Genomic DNA, 25,290 nt, shown 5'->3' on the forward strand with positions numbered 1-25,290 from the left:
TGTACTTTAAATGGCAGTATTACAGTTTGTTGAAGAGCATTTTGACGTTACAAGCAAGCCTGTCTGATCAAGTCAAGACGTTTTCACCCGTGTGTGTGTGTGTGTGTGTGTGTGTGTGTGTGTGTGTGTGTGTGTGTGTGTGTGTGTGTGTGTGTGTGTGTGTGTGTGTGTGTGTGTGTGTGTGTGTGTGTGTGTGTGTGTGTGTGTGTGTGTGTGTGTGTGTGCGTGCGTGCGTGCGTGCGTGCGTGCGCGCGCGCGTGCGTGTGATGGGAATACAATTTATGAAATATTGCTTTTATGAAATCAGGCAATAGAAACCATGTGGACTTCATTCATCATTTATTATAAAGCCAAGCAGAAGCCACATATTCTGGATATACTGTGGTTTTGCTTGTAGGACATACATGTGGTCATACATGGAAGCTGCAATATTTTCCTGTATTCCCCAGGGAGCAGCTCCGCTGCACAAGGATCAGTGAACATGCTCTCTTTCTTTAGTCCTTACCATACAGAGGCCTCTCCTACAACTGCTATTTTTACACCAAAATGAAAGCGTGTTCATGTTCTAAAAATAGTCCTGTCATAAATAAAAACATTATACCTCCACTATTATAATCACACTGGAACTGAAGCTACAGTTTCATTTATCTGTATTGTATTGAGAGAGCAATTTCAAAGTTATTTTGACATTGATTATAGTCTTGAAACTGAATCTGTTTGTCCTATCTGCACAAATGGAATAATTCATTGACAGTCGTGATTATATTGGTTTATAAGAGAATATTAGATTTCTCAAAGTTATTTATTGTTTTGGTATATCGTCCACATAGTGAAACAAACTGATTGGTTATCCAAGTCTGAGTCTATGACTCAGCAAACCTAGCAGACGTTTCAAAACAACACAAATGTTTCACCGTGCCACAATTTAGCACACGTGATCATTTCTTTAGCATTTTGCTAATGCTGTGGAGAAAAGAAAAGAACATTTTTTTCCATATACAAAGACGTGAAACATGTGTAAAGAGGTTTACTTAAAAGTCTAAGACTCAACTAAGTGGTGCATAAGTGCACTCGCAGACATGTAAACAAATCACAGGATGAAAAACTCCCACATTATTGACCCATCGTTACCTTTGCCCCTGACCTCACTGTCTCCACCCAGACTTGTTGCTGGAGGTTTCCGTCACTATGGAAACCACTTTGACATAAGCAACATGCCGGTGGTCAGGTTTTGTCCATGAGAGGGAGTGACTGAAAAGAGGAAATGGAGGATAAAAGGAGAGGCTGTGAAGGAGGGATGTGAAGAAATGAGAGAGAGGGTGGAAGGAAAGAGAGTGTGGCTACCCTTGCTTCATTACTGTATGTTACCAGGGCAACTGCAGCATGTAGGCCGCCTGTCTGCAGTCTTTCCCCGTCGTAAGCTTTATAGATGAGGCCAGCGCCTGAAGACAGCCTGAACATATCTGCACCTCTACAGACAATGCCACACCCCATCTCTTTTCTCACCATGCTCACCTTGCTCCTTTCATTATTTTCTCGGTGTAAATCTCCCTATTAGATATTTGAGACATTTGACATGAGAGGCTCTCACTGTGTCACATTCATTCATTGTGTAATCTACTCTATCTGTGGAGAAAAGTAAAGAGGAGCATCTCAGACAGGAAACATGCTTTACTAACTTGATGCAATAGAAAAAACCCAGGATGTGACTCCCATCCTGTCAGAGCAGACATACTTAAACATATGCAGTCTGCTTTTATGATGATTGCTTTCTTCTTTAGGGGCTTGGTGGTTGTTTAGAGAAACGTTGGAAAGAGTGAACTAGAATGATTTGTGTCAAAGGCTTTATGGCAGTAATGAACCTAAACACAGATACTTTTTGTGTATACCAAGGATTGTATTGTAAAAGACTTGAGACCTACCTCCCCTGTACACACCTCCAGTTGTAGCTCCATGTGAAAAGTGTTTCTTTATTTCTGCTTCCCCAAACGAGTAAACGTCATCAGGATGTGATATTACACTCCGCATTAATTTAACTGTGAGCATGTTATCTGCTTCCTCACTTTCCCCCTAAGGGAACAGCCAGTGTCCTGGCCAATGTCTTGTAATCTTTTTCCTGGTGAACTGGGGAGAATCACCTATTACTTCAGGGGGAAATTTAGGGGACCGACTACAGTCTCATGAACCCCATTAGACGGGCTCTCCAAGGGGGGACAATTCATATTTCTTTTAGACAACCGCTTCAAAGTGTATATAATGTATTGTATAAATGCTTGCGCGTGTGCGTGCGTGTGTGTTGAGAGCAGCAACCTATTTTAATAGTTTTTATTTAAATAGCATTGTTCAGTGTAGCCTTGACATTTTCTTCATAGTTCCGTTGTTGAGTTCCTGTCTCCGGCTGCTTGTACGTCCAGGTTGGCAGCCTTGTGGCGTCTGTGCTGTGTCTTTGGTGCTGTCTGGGCTGTTGAGAGCAGGGCGGGTTGCTAATGAATGACCTGTCAGGGGTAATGAGGTCCGGAGTGCTGGATGTCTCATGGCTTCCTCGTCTGTTCCACAGATTCACTGGCTCACTGGCATCACCACTTCCCACTGGGCTGACTGGAGAAATATGTCTCCCTATTATCTTGTTTCTTTGTTCAATACTGCTTTAAAGAAATGCTGAGCTGCATGTGCAAAGATCAAACAATTCCTGAAAAGATTTTACATTTGTTATCTTTGGTGTTTATTGTCTTTGTATCTAAATGCATGTCTAATTCCATGCAGTTGGCACTTGGACTATGCTTTACTGTTTAGGCTTCCTGTTTCCTTCATCTCATAACAATTACAAGGCTTCCTCGTGCCACGGCCAACATTCTTGTCTTTGAAACCTTGAATCACCAAGCTGTAAGTCGGTGTAACTGCAGATGCAGGCTCCACCCAGCCTCGCTCTTCCTTTGTGCACCTGGAAAGTAAATATAGTGAAGGAGTGGCTCGCGAGCTGGTTTTTGGACTCCCTGATTTGCAATTCAGAACAAGCAGTGCTTCCAGGAAGCTATTGATTCTCTGTCATCAGTCTGCTCTGTGTAACAACACACCAGATCCACAATAGAGGCCACATTTGTTATTTAGTTTATTTCACTTCCGAGTTGAACATCTTCAACTCCACTCCATACAAAACAGTGTGGCAACTCATTTCAAACTCATTCATATTTTTTCTTATAGAAAAAGAGCCGAGAGGAGAGCTGCGGGGAAGGCAGTGGGGTGGAGATCCTAGAAAATAAACCCTACACAGATGGACCAGGGGGGACGGGCCAGTACACCCACAAGGTCTACCACATTGGCATGCACATTCCCAGCTGGTTCCGTTCCATCCTGCCCAAAGCAGCGCTGAGGGTGGAAGAGGAGTCCTGGAACGCCTATCCTTACACACGCACCAGGTGAGCTTTCCTCCTGCACGTCACTCGCCTTGACGTTAGTTTACCTGCAAAGATGGTACAAATTAAGTTCTCACTCATCTTTACTGACATAAAAGCTGGAAACGTTTGTGCCCAAAGCTGCTTCAACTGTTTTCAACATTTAAATAATCTCCAACCTCTTCAAAATGTAATCGTTATTAAAAGTTTGCTTTTCTTTCTGACGTTACATTCAATATTTATTACAATCTGTTAATGATTACTACCTAGTAGGTATGGTGTCAGCCAGCATCAAGTCCTGATATTTGTATTCTAACCAATTGACCAGTTCCTCATACCTAAATCTAACCAACCTGATGGTACAAATCAACAAGTAGGGTAATTAGATCACTTTAGTTTAATTTCTTAATCTGTTGGCTGACATGAACATTATCATAATGATTGGTCTGTGTGCATATAAAGAGAGGCTGTCAAAGCAAGTTATACCACTTGACCTTCTCGACACCAATATAATACATAGATGCTATCAATTATTAGTTGATGAGTCTGAAGTTCTGCCGCTTTACCCATAGAGGATAAAGAACTCAGAGGAAGTTGTCAGAACATTACCTTCGCAGACGGCCACTACAATGTGTGGCGAGCAGACGTTGATAGCCGTTCATTCTCAGGGTGTCGGTCTGTTTGTCTGCCTGACGAACACAGACATGGGAAGGTGTTGAAAAGAGAAGTGCCCTTGACTCTCCTGACAGGGTATTGAAAGACTCCAAGTGTCTGTTGACACATCTATCCAGCCAGTGACAGTTTTGCTGCCGATGCCACAGATGAGCATTACTGTCCTGGTTTCTGTCCTCTGCAATAAGCACCTTGTCAGCGTTAATAAAAAAGCCCGGATGTCCAGTAATTCAGTTACAAATTAGGTTTCTGAATGAAGAAACATTTATTTTACTCTTGCTTTGTTTTGACTTTTGTTTGTTGTTGTTCTTCATTTTCCTACATCCTGTCTTCCAGGTATACCTGTCCATTTGTTGAGAAGTTTTCCATTGACATTGAGACCTACTACAAACCCGACACTGGCAACCAAGCTGATGTCTTCAATATGTCTGCAGCAGAGAAGAGGCAGAGAAGTATTGGTGAGACCCTGTAATATCACTCTTGCACCATTACTAGGCCATAGTGTAACGTACTTGATGTCTGACTCATGTGTCTGACTTGTATTGAGGATTCCAGCAAAGTCACTCCATCAGTTACCGTTCGTCTATTTTTAAATCAACAAAGCAAGTAATTATGTTTGCATGCATTTGTTATTTAAAGTCTTAAATTATTCTGTTTAGGCTTAGTCTGTTTGTTTTGGTTTCTTTGTACTGAAACATAAGCAGTGGATGAGGACCACTTGTGGCACTGTACTGCTACAGCATCTGCTTTATTCTGTGGTTGGCTGTTTGAAATCAACCGTTGTAGAAGCACATTGACCCAGTTCCAACATTGTTTGAAATGATTTTATGCAATCACTCGCCGTTAAGCCTCTGATACAGTTTCTCACCCAGAAGTTCAGTTGTAAAAGGAATTTTGAACTGTTAAAAACACTTGCCTGTACACGTTTTCTTACCCCACCCGTTACTGCACATGACACGACAATTAAAAAATGCAATCAAAACTTGCCTCTTGAAGTCAGTTCTCCCTGATTTTTCTTTGGCAGACCCAATCGACATAGTGACAGATCCCATCCCCCCTCATGAGTACAAAGCAGAGGAGGATCCAAGGCTTTACAAGTCAGTCAAGACCCAGAGGGGTCCTCTGCTGGATGACTGGATAGAAGACTACAACAATAATCCAGGAAAGACCCCCATCATGTGTGCCTACAAACTGTGCAAGGTGGAGTTCCGCTACTGGGGCATGCAGTCTAAAATTGAACGTTTCATTCATGATGTTGGTGAGTACACAGTCACAGATGTTACCCAGCTATTGTGCCTTTTATAAACTCTGGACCTGTTTGAAGTTTCCAAGTCTAAAAGTTTGATTTAAAATATGTCTAAAAAAAAAGACAGATTTTTATTAGAACTTAGGTTTGAAATGAGAAAGATATTCTCTGATGTAAAATTGTAATGTACTTTGGTGTTTCATTTATTAATTTTGAGTTCCTAAACATATTAATAATATAGCTTATTGTTTTCACTGCTTCAGCATTCTCAAAGTGCCTTACTCTGTTTGAGCTTCAGTGTCATTTTCAAGGACATTTTAACATATGAAAGGAACGAGAAGGAAGATCAGACCTTTGGATTAGAAGAGAACATGCTCTTCTAAAATAGTCACCAAGGTTGTCGAACTTGTAAATAATTCCTTTTTTTTTTTTCTAGGGTTGAGAAAAGTGATGGTGCGTGCCCACCGGCAGGCCTGGTGCTGGCAGGATGAGTGGTACGGTCTGACCATAGAGGACATCAGGCAGCTGGAGCTGGAGACCCAGCTGGCCCTGGCCACGAAGATGGCCCAGTTTAGCCAGGCAGATGAGGCCACCGAGGCCAACGGAGGTGCTCCATCTCCAACCAAACACCAAGAAGCTAAAGAGGCGATCTGCTCCATTGAAGCAGAAGAGGTGGTTGCCAGCTCAGGAGGAGAGACTCTCCAGCCACGAGGTGTGCTTACCAAGCAGTGGTCCACCTCCTCCCGCTCCTCCCGCTCATCCAAGAGAGGAGGTGAGGAGCATGCCACCTGTTCACCTGTGTCACCTCGGTGTATGTCATTGAGGGAAACAGGCACTGGTGTGAAATGTAACAGTGAAAATACATTAATTTGTATTCACGTGGCTCTCCCCAACACAGCTCTGCACCTGCATAGTCCTTCGTGCAGAGTTTATTGCATGTAAATGTACACATCATTGCACACAGAAGCCTTATTTGCTCTGTCTGCCACCTGACTCCTTTGTAGCTTCAGGACTAAAGTATACAAACACCAAAGTCAAACGGTCTCTGAAGTAAAAGCAGCCAGTTGTGATATTTGAGAACGGACCACACTTGGTACTTGTATGTGAAGAATTCAACAAGTACACTATATGCTTTGAGGCTGTTCACACATTTATACCCACACAAACCACACAGATCTCTGTAGTGGGACTAAACTTCCAAAGTCTGGATGCGGCGAGGGGTAACTTTGATCATTCATTTCAGCTTCACTTCTAGAGAGCCAAATTGTGCCTTATTTAATGTCTGTGAAATACGTGGATTAAATTAGCATACATGTAAGTGGTCAGAAATGATTTAAGGTCAAATTAGAAGAATTAGTTAGAACCCCCCCCCCCCCCCCGATTGAAAAGGTGTGTCTTAAAAATCTATTGTTACATAAAGAACTGAAGACCCAGTTGTATTGCTGCAGCAAGAATCCTGATCTTTTATCTTTTTTTTTCTTTCTCTCTTTGCGACAGCAGTACACAGGTGTTCACACTTAGAGTTGCCCTCGAGCTGAACTTACCTAAATCTAGCGAAGCGCTCTCCGAGTTCAAATAGTTGAATCGGTGTTAATAAAGTCAACCCCTGCAGCGGACTCAGCTTGGCTTTATTTCTTCGCCCCTCCTTTGCTGTCCTGTCCATCTATCACCATCTGAACCCTGCACGTGTAGGTTTTTTTTAGCACCACCTTTGACATCACAGACCACATGTCACAATGCTCCCGTCTCCAGTGTGAAACCTTCATTGTAGTCACCACATGAACCCTGATTCTCGTCCTCCATACTTTTATTCACCTCCTATAACCACCTACCAACCCCACCCCCACCCCCTGTTGTTTCTCTCCCGGGCTATTTTTAGCAGCAGTGCTGACGTCACGGACCAGAGGAGGCTGACGCTCCTCAGAGTGACCCTCCCCTCCACCGCTGCCTGTTTCCTTCCGTGTGCTGACAGCTACAGCTGTACCCCTCTCTCACTGCCCCTCACAGCAACACCCCACTTTCTTTCTCCGCACTAATGATATACGAGGATTAGACGAAGGACCTGTGATAGACGGGGCTGCCTTTTTAGCATTGGCCAATTGTAGCTTGTCGATGTTACATCAGTCTCACTTTTCACACACCACCCTTGACCACCAACAGTCCATCTGTGATGAAGTAATGCACCACAGAGACTGTTGCATGTTTATATAACACTGTAGTTGTGGGGGTGTCATGGGGGGGTTGTCTCTGTGTGTGTGTGTGTGTGTGTGTGTGTGTGTGTGTGTGTGTGTGTGTGTGTGTGTGTGTGTGTGTGTGTGTGTGTGTGTGTGTGTGTGTGTGTGTGTGTGTGTGTGTGTGTGTGTGTGTGTGTGTGTGTGTGTCTAAAACACATGTCCCAGAATAACGCAGATTTTTATTTTTTTTTGCTCGTGTGGTTTTTCAGTGAGCCCGTCACGTCACAGCATCTCGGAGTGGCGGATGCAGAGCATCGCCAGAGACTCGGATGACAGCTCGGACGAGGAGTTCTTCGATGCCCACGGTAACTACTGCTTTAGTATAAATTTAAAGCTTGAGTTTGGATCCAATGTTTATTGTGCTCAGTTTTCCAGGAACCTTCCTTGCTCCCTTCTTCAATTACCTTGCATGCATCTCTTTAAATACAGATCGGTTCTTAAGCTTCCCAGATACCCAGCATGCTTTGGGGCTGCAGTTGAAATAGGTTGTTGTGGTGCAACCGTCCATGCTCTTCCTTGGATGAGTTTGGCTGAGGACACGGGCCGGGCGTGTCATCCTGACGTCATTTTGAAACCACAATCATCTCTGCTGACCAGTCCCTCACTCACCAGTACACTCAAGTTCCCGCCTCGGCCTCTATTGAACACACAAGCACACTCTCTTTTACATTGTGCGTCACAATAAAGGCCAAGCAATAAATGGTCCCTTGCCAAAACAGCAACTGTGTTTGTCTGCCAGACATGTAATTTGCCAATTAGTCCTGGAAATTGAAGTAGAATAAAACTGTCCATGTTGATGTCATTTATTGTATTGTGACTGATTGTATTGCATTCATTACTTCCTACTTTTCTCAGGTTTGTGCCCTTGATATTGTGAGTAACTGGAATGCAATGATCACACTGAATTCTGATTACACCCGATAATTTATCATTGTCTGCCGTATTCATGCTTGTATGGGTGAAATATTGTGTGTTTGCTGTGTGAATTAAAAGTAAGCTGCAGTTTGTGAGATGAATGATTAAACATATGGCTGCACCGACGTGAATTAGTTTACATAACCTCCCGTCTCGGTGACAGTTAATACAGTGATTACTCTTGTTCTGCTCCGTTGCCAATTCCAGTACCTTGTGAAAGGCAAATATTTGTAATTCTGCAGACGCCACATCATGAAATAAGCAGTTATTTAATTATGGTAAATAAATTAGGTTGGGGGTATCCAAATGAATATACTACAGTCAGACATGAGTGTGCGCTCTGGTGCCGAGCTGAATCACATGATTAAGATACACAAATTAAATATGGAAGCAAACTGACTTGCCTTAGATTGCCTCTCATATTAGATTTCTGTCTCAAGTTTGTTTGTGATGTTGGTCCTCTGGCAGTAATCATCTATTACAGATACGTGATTATATTTTAACTGCCATGCGGCCTCTCTGATTTTATTTGGTGCAGCATAATAAAAGAAAGCTTTGAGAGGAAGACTCGATGAAACATTCAGAGTGTCTGATTCATCATGGCTTATTATTAGAAACATGAATTTACTAATGTCAGTACACAATTCTCCTGTGTAGCTGTGGCCGATTTCCACAGTTTAGAATTCCACAAAGTTGGTGGACATAAAAAAAAACCCGTATTTCCACAATAATTCATACTCTCACGTAAGAAACTGAAAATGGTCAACCAATGTATTATTTTATTGTGAAACTTAGGACCTCTTAAAAAAAAAAAGAGAGATTGTGAGTAATATTCAGAGAAGACCATACAAAACAAATGTTTGAAATATTTCACTCTATGTGTAATTAATCTTAAATGTATTAAAGTTTTACTGTTTGGCGTAAATATGAGATAAATTAACTTTTGTATTGTATTTAAATTCTGAACCCTTTTATAATGAATTAAAATCTAGTTACAGCATATGAATATTCTGCACTCTCTCGCCCTGATTTTACTCCATTTTTAAACTTATCCAAACACATTTTCAAATCTGTGTTTAAAGCCACATTAAGAACGGACAGATTTAAATGAAGCTATTTTAGGAGCGGTGATTGACTGATCTGCAGAATTGCTTGTATCTAATCATGAACTCATGTCACATAGAGCTTCACCCATCGTAAAGGAAGTCATGCAAAAAGAAAGCAGTGCAGGTTCTCGAAAGACAAGACGTGATCTTTTATTAGAAACTGATACTATTAATGACAGTAATCATTTCTTTGGATGTTAAAAATGGTCCCTGTTGAAACTGGCTGCAGCCTCCTATCAGCATTCAAAGCATGCTCTTAATAAAAAGTAGTGATTTCCATTTGATTTCCTACATTTGTGTTCATTTTCTGAAGTATGACTACTGTGGAATGACATGACGTTTTAGATTAAACTTTCAATTAGTCAACGCAAACGACAGTGAACGGGAGGTCATTGTCTGTTTCTTAGAAATGAAGACACGGCCAATATAATAAAAATGTTCCAGGAGAGAAATTCTATAGAAAAGGTTGGAGCTCCTGAACTTTTCTTCCACAATCACATATTAAAGTCAGTGAATGGCTCCGTCTGTTCAAATGTTGGAAAGACCAACACGAAACTACGTTTCACAATGTAAGGCTTTAAAACAATGATTTGGGCTTGTTTTATTTTCTAAATCTGTGTTCCTGAATAGGCCACACCAGGGCATGCCCTTTGTCCTCCAACACACATTCGATATTCCATAATTATACAAACAATTAATTCTAAAATAATTGAAGACTCCTAAGCCGGGGGCAGGGGATTACGCTTCACTCATAAACAAAGCAGGCGTAACATGTCTTTTGGTGGCCACTTCTGTAAATAGTAGTACACATCGAGAAGATATAATGTAAATACATATATATTAATATATAAAAGAACTATGTGTTCTGATTTATTTGTCGGTAACCTGCATCAAACCCTGAAAAGGTTTCCCATAGAATTGGTTTATTGTTTCTTTCTTAAGCTCAATAAAAAAAAAAAAAAGAAAGTCATATGACCCTCTGAAATGTTATTTATTTGTCACGCTTTTCATGCGGTGCCTTGTTAAAATATACTTTAATTGATTATGAATTCTCCTTATCATTCCTCCTGCAGAAGATTTCTCAGACGGCGAGGAGACCTTTCCAAAGGAGATTACCAAGTGGAACTCCAATGACCTGATGGATAAGATTGAAGCTGCAGACACAGAGGAAACTCCCAGTAGGTTGAAGAGCACGGCTGCCCACTCTCTTCGGGGTTATCATCAACAGTCACGCTCCCTCTTTTGAGACACAATGTAAAGAAAGCATGTATTTATGTGTGTTGTTTAGGTGATCTGTTCAAGGAGATGGCCGTGGACTATGAAAGAGCAACCAGTGAGGAAAGATTGGATGAGGTATGTGTGTAAACACTGAACGTATGCTGAAGCACCATCTTAATCACTCTTTTCTGATGTGATGCAGTTCCATGTCTGGGATAAATATTCCTGAAAACCATCTGCAGAAAAGTCCCTTCCGAATCCAAAGATGCTGTTAAATTTGATGTCATTTTAGTTCAGCCTTGAATGTGAAAAGCCATTGGAGGATGAGCAATGGGCTGTTTGTCCCTGAGCCTGTCTGTCCTCTTGTGTTCAGATGTGTGGCTCTCTTAGTGGCCAAGCCGATAGTTCTCCTATTCCCACCATCATGGTAACAAGGCACCAATCAGTAAGTAAACGTATTGGACCTCCCCCAGTGCACCGTGGGCTACAGTCCTTCCACAGAGACCGTCGGTCTGTCCAGACAAACCCAGTGCCCCTGCCCTTTTCCTTGTCGTTGCCCAAACCCAAATCCATATGTACTACTCAACCTCACCACCCTCTGTTCAACTCCTCTGTACTCAGATTGCGTCTACATGCTGTGCTTCTCTGAAAATGTGAAGTTTTGGATCAGATGTATAAACGCAAAACTGCACATTGTTATGTCCCAGTTACTGTGACTTGTCCCCAGGAAGCATGGTTGTTGTTAGTTCATCAGTCGTGCCGGTGGAGGTTGGTTCTGTTCTGTTTCCCTTCATGGTTCTCCACCCCTCTGTGGTTGGTTAACTTTGTTGTGTGGTCCGTGTTGGAAGAGATGAATACAAATACTAACAAAACATAACTTACAAAGAAGATAAAGCTATTTCATGTCCAGTTGCAAAGGGAACTAGTGTTTATCTGTAATTTCGTAAACATGCTGTGTCTGGCCATGATACTAAAACAAAATGATATATATTCAGCGTTCCTAAAGGTTAATCGTTGTCGTCACCTCTTCTTAGGAGAGCTCATCTCAGCAGTGTCTGCAGCCATCCAAGATCCACGTGCTGATCTTGGTCCTGCACGGAGGGAACATCCTGGATACAGGTGGAGGAGACCAGAACAGCAAGCAGGCCGACGTCAACACGATTAGTACGGCTTTTGACACAGTCATGCGTGTTCACTACCCCGCTGCGCTGGGGCGCATCGCCATCCGCCTGGTGCCCTGCCCTGCCATCTGTGCCGAGGCCTTCTCCCTAGTGTCCAAGTAAGAGAACACAGGCACATGTTTTTGTGCACGCTCCGGGCGCCACAATCTACATGTGTAGCAGCTCTGATGGCGGTTTGCTTGTGAAGGACAAGGTCCAGGTGCAGCACATGACTGTTGTCCCTCCTACCTTTGCTTATTTCTCAAAAATGATCCGTGCTCGCTTTGGTCTGTAATCTGTGATCCTAATGAGACTTTGTGACTTTCTCTATGTTCCGACAGCCTGAACCCTTACAGCTATGATGAAGGTTGTTTGTCCAGCAGCCAGGACCACATTCCGCTGGCGGCCCTTCCTCTTCTCGCCACCTCAGCTCCACAGTACCAGGACGCTGTGGCCACAGTCATCGTCCGGGCTAACCAGGTGTACACTGACTTCATAAAGTCCCTGGATGGAGCTGCTTTCTCTGGTCAGGTCAGTGACGACTGAAGATTAGATTAGATTAGATTAGATCAGACTTTATTAATCCCACATGGGGAAATTCGGTCATCACAGGAGCAGTTTCACATTGCACAAAATAGATCAAGATGGTATAGTCACACACAGAGAAACAGACTATGTATATATAAATAGATAATTAGATGAATATATATGTATATGTATATGTATATATACACATAGAAATATAAGCAATCAAAATGGTGGAAAAATACACATACTGTAGTAGCGTCAGCAGTAATATATACAATATTTACATTACTTGTTCCTGGACTTATCCTTCTTTTAAGATTTTGTTTTTGTTCTTTTGTTCACGTACAATGTCACTAATGAAGTTGTTCCATTTATCTTAATTGTTTAATTTTGGCAGTATAAAAAAATCTGATAAGGACACATTTTTGCTCAATCTGCTTGAATTCTAACATGCTATTGACAATAATAAGATATAATATAATAGATTAATAAACCTTTTTTGATCCTAACATCCTATTTGTGATAAGTGAACTGTGTTGGAGTAGTTGTATAGAAATGTTTTATCAGGATTTCTCAGTCCTGGTCCTGCTTCTCTGTGGAAGCAGGGAAACTAATCAACTGCTTATGCCAGTGAAAATCTTGAATAATGTGCGCTGGCTAATTCATCATGCAACTGCCAATGTTCTGTCAGTTGTAGTTGATCTCAGTCTGGTAGTTGGGAATTGCATGAAAAGAAACAAAGTAAACAATTTCCTCAAGTCTTTTTAAAAGTAGGTTTTGAAGATTTAAATGTAAAATTATATGGAAGGAAAATGTGCAGATATTTCTGAAGGAAAAAAAAATCATTGAAAACCAAAAGTTTATTTAAAAAAAAGGAGAGTAAATATTCAAAATACTAAAATATAAATAGCAACAGTATTTGCTTATTGTTACTTCGCCATCATCATCAAGCTTTTCAGAAGTAAAATGATCTATTCAAATGATTCATTCATTTGAATGAAAGAGACTAACACACACACGGGACTGCGGTCCTCCTGGGCCAGAACTGCAAAAATAATAGTGATCTTCAGGCTGTATGTTCTAGATGTTCTTCTGATATTTGACCTGTGTAGGTATGCCTCATTGGGGACTGTGTTGGAGGGATCCTGGGCTTTGACGCTCTGTGTAGCAGCAATCAGACAGTGAATGAAAGCCAGAACAGCAGTCGCAGAGGCAGCATCATCAGTGTTCAGGTACGAGACACATTTTCACTGTAACGTCAATAATATTCTCTACACGTCACTTTTGAACTCTTACACATCTATATATGCCCTCTGTAGGACCAGGACCTGCTCTCTCCTGGCATTATTGTCAACAGTGGACATGGTTCAGCATCTCCGACATTGGAGGGAAGCCGCCACCTGAGTCGCAGTAACATTGACATCCCGCGTGCCAGCTCAGGTGACGACACCAAGAGACAACTGCAGCGCAAGAGAAGCGACTCCTCCACCTACGAGCTGGACACGATAAAACAACACCAGGCTTTCCTGACCAGGTGAGGACAGCAACCTTTACTTAAGTGAAATTAAACAGCCATTACTCTGCATTTTTTATTATTTTTTTGTTTTGTTGTCTTAGATGTTTGTATCCTGGCATGTGACTTTGTGCTTTCCTTCCAGCTTACACTCCAGTGTCTTGCGGAGTGACGCTGTGTCTCGCAGGTCAAGCAGCAGCACTATGCTGGACGGATGCTCTCTTGGGAAGTTTGACTTTGAGGTGTCCGACTTTTTCCTCTTTGGCTCCCCTCTGGGTTTGGTGCTCGCCCTGAGGAAAACTGTAATTCCTATGTTGGATGGTAAGCGTTCTCATGCTGGGAATGTTGTCTCTAGTGTCATTAATGTGGCAGTAACAAATGTGATTGCTTCGATTGGTGTAATAAGTAGCTGAACAACAGTTTGCTACTACCTAGAAATGTACATATTCAGTCCAGTGGCATGTAGGTTGGTATTAAAACATGTCTAGTTAAATGTATTGTAGACCTGGTGTATTATTGAGAGGAAATATCAAAAGACACTGTTGTGAACCTCTCCCCGCACTCTCTGGTTCCTCCCTTTTCCTATCTCATGTCTTTGGTGTAATTTCTCCCCCTAGTGGCTCAGCTGCGACCTGCCTGTCAGCAGGTCTATAACCTGTTCCACCCAGCCGACCCCTCAGCCTCCCGTCTGGAGCCTCTGCTGGAGAGGAAATTTCACCTCCTTCCTCCCTTCAGCGTACCCCGATACCAGCGCTTTCCCCTGGGAGACGGCAACTCTGCCTTACTTGGTAAGTCCTTCACACTGATGATGTATGAATACAATTTTATAAATACCCAATCATACACTTTATGGAGTTTCTGACTTCGATTCACACACACAAATGCTCCACTTCTTGTGATATTATGGCTGTATGATTTCTACTTTTAACTCCTGAGATAAGACCACATGAGCTGACACTTCAAATAATCATTGACTCCCCTCCTTTGTGTTTTCCTTTTTTGAGGATGTACACCATAGTCATGCCTTAAAGATGCCTCAGTAGCACTCTGTGAATTCCCTCCCAGATTAACTCTGTCTTCAAGAAAAATGTAGCATTTTTCTGCAGTTTTGTGCTTCAGTGTCTTTTGTGAAGTAGTTTATTCATCTCAGTGTGATCATAGTCCTGCTGATGGTTTATGTTTGGACTGTTCATTATAATGGAGTAACCCTTAGAGCCTCACCCTATATCCTTCATGCAAATATCTGTTTTCACTGAGCAAAATAATGCAGCAGTTAATAAAGTAACTAATGAGCAGCTTGAAATACTTGCCTTTTACTATTATGTCATTACGACTGGGTGGTAATCTTTCATTTGAGAATAGAGGAAATCTAATGTCACCTTTGTAACGTCTATTTCTACACGCATGGTACATTGCACTGAACGTGCTTCTGTAAAATAGGACTGAAATTGTGTTTGTATTGGAAATGTTCTGCATGCAGTTTGGGGTTCAAGAACAAGTTCCTATAATAGAGTACACAACTCTTAGGCAATTTCCTCATTACTCCAGGCCAGGGCTTTAATGCTAAATCTCTTTATCAGATGTCGAATTACCTTAGTTCAACAAAGTGTTATTTAAAATTTTATGAAAAAATATAAGGCAAGAAACCGGCAAAATAAGTTGATACAGTACAGTATAGGACAGAGGAGCAGCTGTGGTCTAAAAAGAAATGGGCTCCTCTAAGGGCATGACTCTATCTTGTCTCATGTCCGGTTGTTCTTGCTTCATATGTTTTTGTGTCTTCTTTGTCTTCTTTCCTCTTTCTCTTGGCCTCCTGTCCCCATATCTGTATACCTGGCTTTCTACCTCTAACACCCCCCCACCCCCACCTCTGTCCCCTCTGCCCCTCCACCTCCCTCTGTAGTGGAGACAGTCCAGAGCAACGCTCAGCTGCTGCTTGACAGCGGACCTCCCCTGTCCCTTCGCTGTCAGGAGACCATCAGTGAGACCTGCATCCCTGTACCTGTGCTAAACTGGCAGGAGGGCATCCTCAAAGCCACACCCGCCACTATGGAGTGTGTGTAGCCTCTCCCATTCACCCACATCCATTCTGACCCTCGTTTACTTGTTTCTTTGTTCATCCTTCTTACTGTCGTGTCTGACTTTTATCAGATTTTTCATCCACTACATGCCCTTAGTATTTTGGCTGTTGCCTTCGCAGTCAAGAACTGCAGTTCTGTTTTTTCACACAAAAACTAAACTACTTCTCTGTGTGTATTAATCAGTATGTTCTGTTGGAAATCTCATCACTAAGTTTAATAGGTGGATCTGTGGTTCTCATATTTTCTTATTACAAAACTAAAAAAGGTTGTGGCATCATGTCACAAAAATACTTTGCAAAAATCTGATACAGAGATCATGTGTCCATCGTGTGCCATCACAAATTCATGTCTCTGTCAGTGTTTGTAGGGCGAAAAAGTTTGTGTTTGTGCTGCTCTTTTTAAGCCAAATTTAAGTGTGTCTGCATCATCTCCAGAAAATCTGATTATTTATGTCAGCAAAACATTTTTTTGTTTCACTGTCATCTGGATCACAGATAAAAGGTTTACATTATGCTGCTCTTGATGTGTTTGTTCAGTGGTTATTTCTGCGCACTATGGTCCTCCTGGTTCAAATGGTCAGAGGTCATCTGATCGTTTGTAGCATCTCTGGCACTATTTCAATAATGAATTCTGATATTACCTCATCATTAGATAAGAATAACCTTCATTAGAGATACTAATTCATGAGTATCATGTGGCCATCTGTGATGTTACATTCACTACGTGTTGTATGTGTTCATGTGCTGGTTTTATGTTGGTGGGTTGAAGAAATCTGACCTTGGCCAGCATGCGGCTGCCTTGTGGTTTCACATGTCCTCTGAAACCATGGTGCCTGCTGTCACATTTCTCTCCCGCCACCCTAATCCACATCTCCCCTTCCCCCATCACTGTGAGTTTCCCCTTACCTGTGTCTCTGTCTAATGGGATCTCCTTGTTTGGGCTCAATAGCGGATGTTGTTCAGTCTCATGGTGGTGTCTTCATGGACAGTTCGTACCCCTCATCCCCCGTAATGGGCCCCTTCTCCCGGGGCCAGCGGAGGGCCAGTGAGGTCAGCATTGCCAGCCAGGTCTCAGGAATGGCAGACAGTTACACTGCCACCAACATAGCCAACAGTAAGTGTTCTCACTACCAGCCGGTTCCTCTCTCTCTTTCTTGCACTCACACCAACACTCCTCCAGCTATTCTCACTCTCTCTCTCACTCTCAGGCCAACTTTTCTCTCATCCTCTGGTTTCTCCCGCTGACTTCCTGACATCAGGAGTTTTCAGTGTAGTAGGGTGACCCCCCCCCCCCCCCCCCAAACCACACACACCCTTATACACACTCATACACAGAGCCTGAACCACATTGCTCACCTCCCCACCCCCTTCTTCCAACTCTCACCTTCCAGAGGTTTTGTTTCAGACCAAGTCGTTATTTTTAGTTACATTTTTCCCAATATTGGTTATTAAAGTTAACATCTGGATTCTCATGCTAGTTAGATGTTTTTATCTATTATATCTTTGATGTTTTGCATACAGTCCACAAACACTTTAACCGTTTTACTTATGGTTTTGTAATTTCAGCTTCCTTGCAAATGTAATCTTATCGTTTGTTTTTTTGTTTTGTTTCCATTACACTTACTTTAAGTACTGATCTATTTATTTCACTGGATTTAATCCTACTTTTACCTTCCATTTAAAAAGTAAAAGAATATTCTGGGAAAAGGTGTCATACTGACTCCTGCATTGTTCCTGCTGCTGCGCCCCAACTCAAACTCTTCAGTAGCCACTGGGGGTTGCCCTACACTTTGAAAGCCACTCCCCCACAACATCCACACACTGCACTCCACCTGAAGCGATCTGGTCGGTCCATTTGCTGTTCCTGCTTTCAGTCAGACTCTGCGCCTGAACTTTAGGGAGACTCAAGGTGTTTTGTCCAACTCCTGTTGAAATTCAATTCATGATGAGATCAGGTTTCTAAAAAAAAAAAAAAAAAAAGGAGTAAGCTTAGCGCCGCTTTCCACTGTCTGTCTTAATCTTGCCCACTGTGTAAATGTAAATGCAATGGACGAGTGCTGCATTTATCTGATGTTGTTATGCATGTGGACACCTGCTTCCCTCAGCCATTCCTGCATCATCCACTCCCTATTGCAGTGTCTGCTGAGATAACCAGTACCGTTTCCTCTTTGTTTTCTTGTCTTCCAAAGTCCTGCCTCCCTCCTCCTTCACTTTTGTTAGCAGAACATGTATTTGTACTCCACGTCACTGTCCTGAACGCTGCTGTTTTACCACCTGGAGAGACACATAAACTAACGAATACATTCATCTGCTCCCTCAACACCAGAACATCTGAGGACCTTCGAGAACCCGACACTGACTGCTCACTTTCCCTGTTACTAATATTTTCTTAATCCTAAACATTCGCAGTTAAAAGCTGGACACACTCTAACATCACCCTGAAAACTCTTTAAACTGTCATAATCTGTCACATGCAAATATCTATCCATTTATCACATGGTCTCTTTCTCTTTTTCTCCTCCATAGCCGAATCTTGTGAGAATAACCAATCCAAAAAGTTCAGTCTTTTGTCCCAACTCGCCCTATCGTCACAAAACAAATTCTTCCTGAAAAGTCCTCCTAAGTCCCGAAAAAAGAAAGCAGGGGCTGGCGAGTCCGCAGGATCACCTGATGCAGATCTAGTCACAGAAATGGACGGTGAGGCAGACAATAGTGACGATCTGAGTTCCTCTGGCCAGTACGAGACCTGCCTGTCTGCGGGGCTGGACTATGCTATATGTGATCTGGTGTTCCTGGACTCCCAAGCAGAAGTGGACCAAGGTATTTTTCTCAGCGAGGGGACTTCTAAAATCAACATGAAGAATGCAGGTTTCTTCTGTCTGCTGCAACTAAGGGCTGCGCTTCCAACAAGCCTCTCTTTCATCCCCTTTACTTCAGTTCTTTCAAAATTGATTCAAGTGCAATCTGTTGCACCAATGGGGAGTGAAAATCTCAATCTTGCTCTTTTTTTCCAAATCCAGAATCATTACTCATGCGAAAACTAACACAAATAACCATTTTTACTTGCTCATATAGTCTAATCTTCTCTAACTTATCTAACTCTCTTCTGTTTGTCCTTGGTTTTCTTCATAATTATTCCAGGGGGCTGCCTTTCTTTCCTTTAGCTGAAGAACTGCTGCGACTGCTGATGATTTGGTTGAAGATCAACTTTCTTGTTGTACCTTATGCCTGACATCACGTACCTCACACTGACACTTAACGTTTCATCTTACATGTCCGCATCCTATCCACTCCATTCTTACCACAGTTGCAGCACGTTGGTGGGGCACAAAGCGGCTGGACTTTGCCCTGTACTGCCCCGATGCTCTGACCGCTTTCCCCACAGTGGCTCTGCCGCACCTTTTCCATGCATCGTACTGGGAGTCCACCGATGTTGTGTCTTTTCTCCTGAGGCAGGTGAGTGAGCGAACCCTCATAATAGCCGTTAAATGTAACCTGCAGGTTGTTGGGCTTCTGTTCACATACTGAGGTGAGTCATTACAATGTCTCATAGGTCATGAGGCACGACAACTCAAGCATTTTGGAGCTCGATGGAAAGGAAGTGTCTGAATTCACACCCTCGAAGCCTCGAGAAAAGTGGCTCCGCAAGAGAACTCACGTCAAGATCAGGGTGGGTACCAGGTTTTTAGAAAAAAAAAAAACTTTTTCATGCTGCTTCAGTACTGCCTGTCACAGAAAAACACTCTGAATAGATTTGCATTTTTCTGGGTTTATTGAATGAAATATACATAAAACAGCAATTCATCTTGTGTCTCTCCTTTCTTCACTGGACAGAATGTCACTGCCAACCACCGGGTGAACGACGCAGTGTTCACTGAAGGCAACCAGCAGGTGGTGACAGGGCGTTTCATGTATGGTCCTCTGGACATGGTCACTTTAGCCGGGGAGAAGGTGAACACACGTCTGTCATCTCTTCCACCACAATAGCCTGCTCCTCTGTCCCTTGTTGGTTCTCTTTTTATAATCGGGGAATGACTTGTCACGTCTTTGTTTTTCTAGGTTGACCTCCACATCATGACACAGCCTCCATCAGGTGAATGGGTTTACTTCAACACAGAGGTGACCAACAGCAGTGGCCGTGTGTCCTTTGTCATCCCCGAGGACAAACGTCTGGGGATAGGAGTCTACCCCGTCAAAATGGTTGTCAGGTAAGATACACATGCCAATTTCTTTTTATTTCTTTTTTTGCATTTCCTTCTTCTCCTTTTGAGCTCAGTTCACATATTTAGCTTTTCTGTTTGTACTCCTCAGGGGTGACCACACATGTGCAGACAGCTACCTGACAGTTATTCCTCGCGGCACAGAGTTTGTCGTTTTCAGCATTGATGGGTCTTTTGCTGCGAGTGTCTCGATCATGGGCAGTGATCCCAAAGTGAGGGCAGGAGCTGTGGATGTCGTCAGGTATGATTCTGCTCCCTCGTGTCTGATCATCTCGAGGCTGAGGTTTTCTTTTTTAACTTACTAGAGTTCACTTTCTCTCCTCATTGGTAGGCACTGGCAGGATTTAGGCTACTTGATCATTTATGTGACTGGACGCCCAGACATGCAGAAGCAGCGCGTCGTGGCTTGGTTGTCCCAGCACAACTTTCCTCATGGCATCGTTTCCTTCTGTGACGGCCTGGTCCACGACCCCCTCAGACACAAGGCGAACTTCCTCAAGACTCTAACCGAAGTCAGTGTCAGTGTTTGAAAGACATTAATCATCAACTGGGTCACTACGTTACCAATTGTGTTACGATTTGACTGGTATTCACAGTTCTTTATGATTCTTTTCTTCATTTGACTGATTTCAGGCTCACATGAAGATCTTCGCTGGCTATGGATCAACCAAAGACATTTCAGTCTACACCGCCATCGGCCTCCCGCCGACTCAAATATACATTGTCGGTAGACCTTCTAAGAAGATGCAGCACCAGTGCCAGGTACCAATCGATCAATTACTACAAAGCTTGGCAAAGAATGCTGTTTTCTTCTGGATTATTACTTCATTGTATTGTGAGAATAAGTAGACACTCAAATTACAATAAAAATTATTTCGTTTATGACTAATTGTGTACGCTGATCTGGATGAGGTTATTACTTACATATGTAAACTTGTGTTTTATTGTTGACATGGAAACAAGTTTAACAGTGTTATTGTGGCTGCATAGTGGTTTTTAGGAGGTGTATAGCACATGAAATATATTATGGATTGCAAACGCACATATCAAAAGACATCTGCAAACTATGCAGATTTTCTTCACGCAGCTAGAATCTAGTATAGTTGCTAGTTGGGAATGTCCTATTTCCCAGTTTGCAGCATTCACATTACAAGCGCTCACACCAAACCAAACCTGCGGTGCCACTTTACAGCCACTGTCAGTCCTAAAAAAAGACAAAGAAGCTTCTCATTGCATACATTAGCCAAGAGGGATATGAAATGAATCTCTGAAGATACAGTTTATTTTCACACACTATTTCTGCACAGGTCCTTTACAGGTTTTCGGGTGAAAATAACTTTATTTGTTACACAGAGTACAATTCCCGACCACTGCCATATCAGGTTTTACTGTTTTCAGATGGATTGTGGGGCTTTTCTCACTTACCAGTTACTCATTAACACACCACTGAAGACATGATATTCTGGTAGAAATCTGCACTTTAATTTAATTTTAATCATCTTTAAAGCTAAAGCTGGAATAGAGTTTTGGGCTTTTTCATTACCAAACGTTGTAGGTGGCCCATTCCTTAACGCAAAAAGGACTTTATGATAAAACAGAAGCAGGAAAAACAAGAAAATGCTCAGTGTTTTGACTTTAAACAATAGTGAATCCATTTGCGAAGCTCCAAGTCTTACTGCCTTTACTCTTTATATCATAACAGTTCATCACAGAGGGATACGCAGCTCACTTGTCCCAGCTGGAGTACACCCACCGCTCTCGGCCTGCCAAGTCCAGCAGTGCGCGCATGGTGCTACGCAAAGGAAGCTTCGGCCTGGGTGCAAACAGCGACTTCCTCAGGAAGAGGAATCACTTGTTGCGTACCATCTCCTCGCAGCCGGCCCCCAGCTCCCCGACAGGCAACATACACAACAGACCGGAGCGCACGCAGAGCCAGTCGGACAGCGAGAGGCTGGAGAGGGAGCGACTGGATCGCACTTACAGCCAGGGAGCGACGCAGCGCAGCATGAGCATCACTGCAAGCTGTTGGGGCCGCAGCAGCAGCACCAAGCTGGAGCCGGGAATATTCAGCCCGAAATGAGACGAGGGGGACAATGTGGGAGTTCCCTCCAAGAGAGACTCACAAACACAAGGCTGGGGAAGAGACATAAAGAGCGAAAAACAGTTGGTGTGCACCAGATGGGTAAATACCACAAAAATAAAACATCAGGTGCTCCAAACCACTCTTTATATAACTAACAGCAGTCATATTAAAAACAAGCATTTATGGACCAAAGCTGCAGCTCTATTCATTGTAAAACTGACACAACAGGCATTTCAAGAGGACTGGTCCTGAAACAGACCCAGATAATCCTGTCAGGATCCAGACTGTTTCTGGTGTTTAGTAAATATTGAATACAAGGTCAGTTTCCCTCCTTCGACAAGCTCCGAGAGGAGCCGGTTACACACACAAAAGCACCCCGTGCTGTTTTCTGCAGCGAACAACACAACAGTTGTTACAGACAGCTTGTATCGGGTCCACGTGCTGATCCTGCTCAGTCACTGGCACCGTGTTGTGGCCAACACAAGCACAACAGTCACCACAGAGACCAACTCTGTGGATGGTACTTTATAAGCTACGTTCTTTTTATGTAATATACTTTAGTCATGGAGCAGAGCTGAGAATCAGGTGAAACTGGACTGAATGTGTCTTTTTTTTTTTTTAAATATCGACAACAAACTTCAAAACAAAATATTTTCATTAATTTCATTTTATAAATTTTTTTAACCAACAAACCCAATATAGAACAAAGTTAATATCAAATGATTGACTTCCCCCACCCCCAAGTACCGGGTTGATACAGTGATTAGCACTGTTGCCTCAAAACAACACACAGTTTGCATGTTCTTCCTGTGCACTTGCTCATTTTCTCTTTTGCTAGTAATCCAACCATCTAAGCTTTTTAGGTGAAACTGAATTTCTCCCGGACATCGTGTGTTTGTGTATACACGGCGGTGTGGCATTTAGCACTCTCACCGTTTCACTGTTGGATTTAGAGGCCTTTCTGTGTGGACTATGCTTCTTCTCCTCGTGCATTGTGTGGTGTTTTCTGGGTGCTCCTGTTTAAAGACATGTTGGTTCATTAATTGGCTAAGATAGGTGACAATGTGTGTGATCGCGATCAATATCTCACACTAAATCAAATATCAGCTGGTGGAGGCTTTGCCCTCGTAGTGCTACCTTTGATGAAATTGTTTTTTTGAGATGGATGAATTGGAGTTCACACACATTACAAACAGCTGCAACTGAATATTATTACGTACACAGTCCTCTTTTGCTTGTTTTCAGCTCGGCTCTTAGATGCAAAGGTTCCCCCAAATGCCACTAGAGGAAAATTTCAAAATGACCCTTTAACTGCAGCTGAAATGGATTCTATAATTTTTTTTTTATTATCATTATTATTATAGCATTTCACCACGTTACACATTACTGTGCTGCTGTACTTTCCTGAAGGAGTAATGTATGAATCCGCAGCAGGGGGGAATCATGTCCTACTGTACAGTTAATGTGCCAAAGTAAAACAGTATAGAACGATATGCTGTGTGTGATGGGAGAGGGAGTGACTCGGTTCTCCTTGTGTACAAACAGAGTAGATTTTGTGTAACTATATGTAGTTGAACGCCTTTAACAAGGCTTTGTATATAATTGTTACATTACAGTGTAGATTTAGTATCTGGTCTATTGGAGACCTGTTTCAAGTGTCTTCTTTACTCTGGGGGTAAACACCAACTCATTCAGGATTATTGATCGATGATAATTATTGTTATTTAAAAATATAGATATTTTAAAATGTACCGATTTTGTGAACAAAATAGTCTTTTAAGATTTCTTTAGCTATTCCGTGAACTTTCTCTTCAAACTTCAGTTGCAGCAGCCAAAACTGTGAGGTTTTTCCCTGGCACAGTATTGTACTTTGTTTTTAATGATCATTATTATTATTATTATTACTACTATTATTGACTCACAGATCACCAGAGTTGTATCAACAGAACTTTGACCTTGTGTCATATATTGTATGTTTGTTATTTACTATTTTGGAAATACGGGATTTGGCTGCTGTCTGCTTATCCCTCCGCTGTAAATGAAGCGTTGAATGTGCTCATAGATGATCCTCCTTAGGGTAAGGTCTCCGTCTCTGTTCTGCTGCGCCTTCAGAGGAATACAATGGGTAAATTGTAAATTCTGTACAATAAGCTGTTGGAAGTAGGAACACAAGAGTTAAGATTTACTTTATGCTGTTTGCCATTTGTTTCTAAAAAGGGTAAAAAAAAAAAAAGAAATAGTTGTGACTTATTCATTCAAATGATGTTTATTTGTCCCTCAGATAGGCTTGCACAGAGCTCAGTGCAACGGACCAATATGGGCTCCATATGAAAGGGAAAATGTGCAATATGAGCCTCTCCACCGGATCAAGCAGACTGTTGAGGAACTCACAGTGCATTGACAATCAGTTAAACAGGCACATATTTAACAGACGCTGAGTCGCAGAGGGGCGTCTCGACACGGAGTGGCACTGCCCAGACGCCCAGACGCACGTTTTAAACCGGCGACTTTTCTCATGTCAAAGTGCCACAGAGGGTGTGACACATCGCAGTCACATTTTCTCTTCGGTGAAACGACATGCTGGCTTTCAGTTTTTTCTTCGCTGCGATGTCTCCAGCACGGGGGGCGTCCAGACAAATCTGCTTTGTCACATTATTAGGTGCGGTACGCCCCAAAATGATGCCGTTTAGCTTCACGTCCCTGCAGTAAAAGCCACGGTTTTGACGGAAGGAGCCTGCAGGTGAGCATTTTGAAGGTTCAGTTCATGCAGCGGTTGAATTGTGTTCAGTAGTACAGAGGTGTGTCTTTAATATTTTCGCCATCATCCAAAGTCCTAATTTGCAAGGACCTTTAAACTCAAAATCAGGACTGTTCCTCTGCATTTTGACTTCGTCGAGATTCGGCCTGAAGCCATAATTCTTAC

The 25,290-nt window shown here is 42.5% G+C and overlaps 1 protein-coding gene across 4 annotated transcripts in view; it reads left to right on the forward strand.

The window, feature by feature from the left end:
• The window catches only part of LOC308112673 (membrane-associated phosphatidylinositol transfer protein 2-like), a 44,592-nt gene extending 19,945 nt beyond the window's left edge, over positions 1-24,647 (forward strand). For 2 of the 4 annotated variants that reach the window (XM_080468371.1, XM_080468370.1), the window contains exons 3-25: positions 3,202-3,416; positions 4,401-4,522; positions 5,089-5,322; positions 5,747-6,082; positions 7,754-7,849; positions 10,639-10,743; positions 10,854-10,918; positions 11,818-12,062; positions 12,285-12,474; positions 13,584-13,703; positions 13,791-14,005; positions 14,130-14,305; positions 14,602-14,772; positions 17,014-17,178; positions 18,591-18,884; positions 19,372-19,520; positions 19,618-19,734; positions 19,899-20,015; positions 20,124-20,272; positions 20,376-20,525; positions 20,616-20,796; positions 20,918-21,046; positions 21,987-24,647. In XM_080468371.1, coding sequence (XP_080324497.1) covers positions 3,202-3,416; positions 4,401-4,522; positions 5,089-5,322; positions 5,747-6,082; positions 7,754-7,849; positions 10,639-10,743; positions 10,854-10,918; positions 11,818-12,062; positions 12,285-12,474; positions 13,584-13,703; positions 13,791-14,005; positions 14,130-14,305; positions 14,602-14,772; positions 17,014-17,178; positions 18,591-18,884; positions 19,372-19,520; positions 19,618-19,734; positions 19,899-20,015; positions 20,124-20,272; positions 20,376-20,525; positions 20,616-20,796; positions 20,918-21,046; positions 21,987-22,364 — 4,119 coding nt within the window. In that variant the 3' untranslated portion in view covers positions 22,365-24,647. Of the gene's footprint in view, positions 1-3,201; positions 3,417-4,400; positions 4,523-5,088; positions 5,323-5,746; positions 6,083-7,753; positions 7,850-10,638; positions 10,744-10,853; positions 10,919-11,817; positions 12,063-12,284; positions 12,475-13,583; positions 13,704-13,790; positions 14,006-14,129; positions 14,306-14,601; positions 14,773-15,887; positions 16,041-17,013; positions 17,179-18,590; positions 18,885-19,371; positions 19,521-19,617; positions 19,735-19,898; positions 20,016-20,123; positions 20,273-20,375; positions 20,526-20,615; positions 20,797-20,917; positions 21,047-21,986 lie in introns of all 4 variants that reach the window. The other 2 variants (XM_080468373.1, XM_080468372.1) reach the window with 2 other exon arrangements.
• Positions 24,648-25,290: the final 643 nt, after the last annotated feature.

This window comes from Lipophrys pholis (genome assembly GCF_963383615.2).
Source record: "Lipophrys pholis genome assembly, chromosome: 7".
NCBI lineage: Eukaryota > Metazoa > Chordata > Actinopteri > Blenniiformes > Blenniidae > Lipophrys > Lipophrys pholis.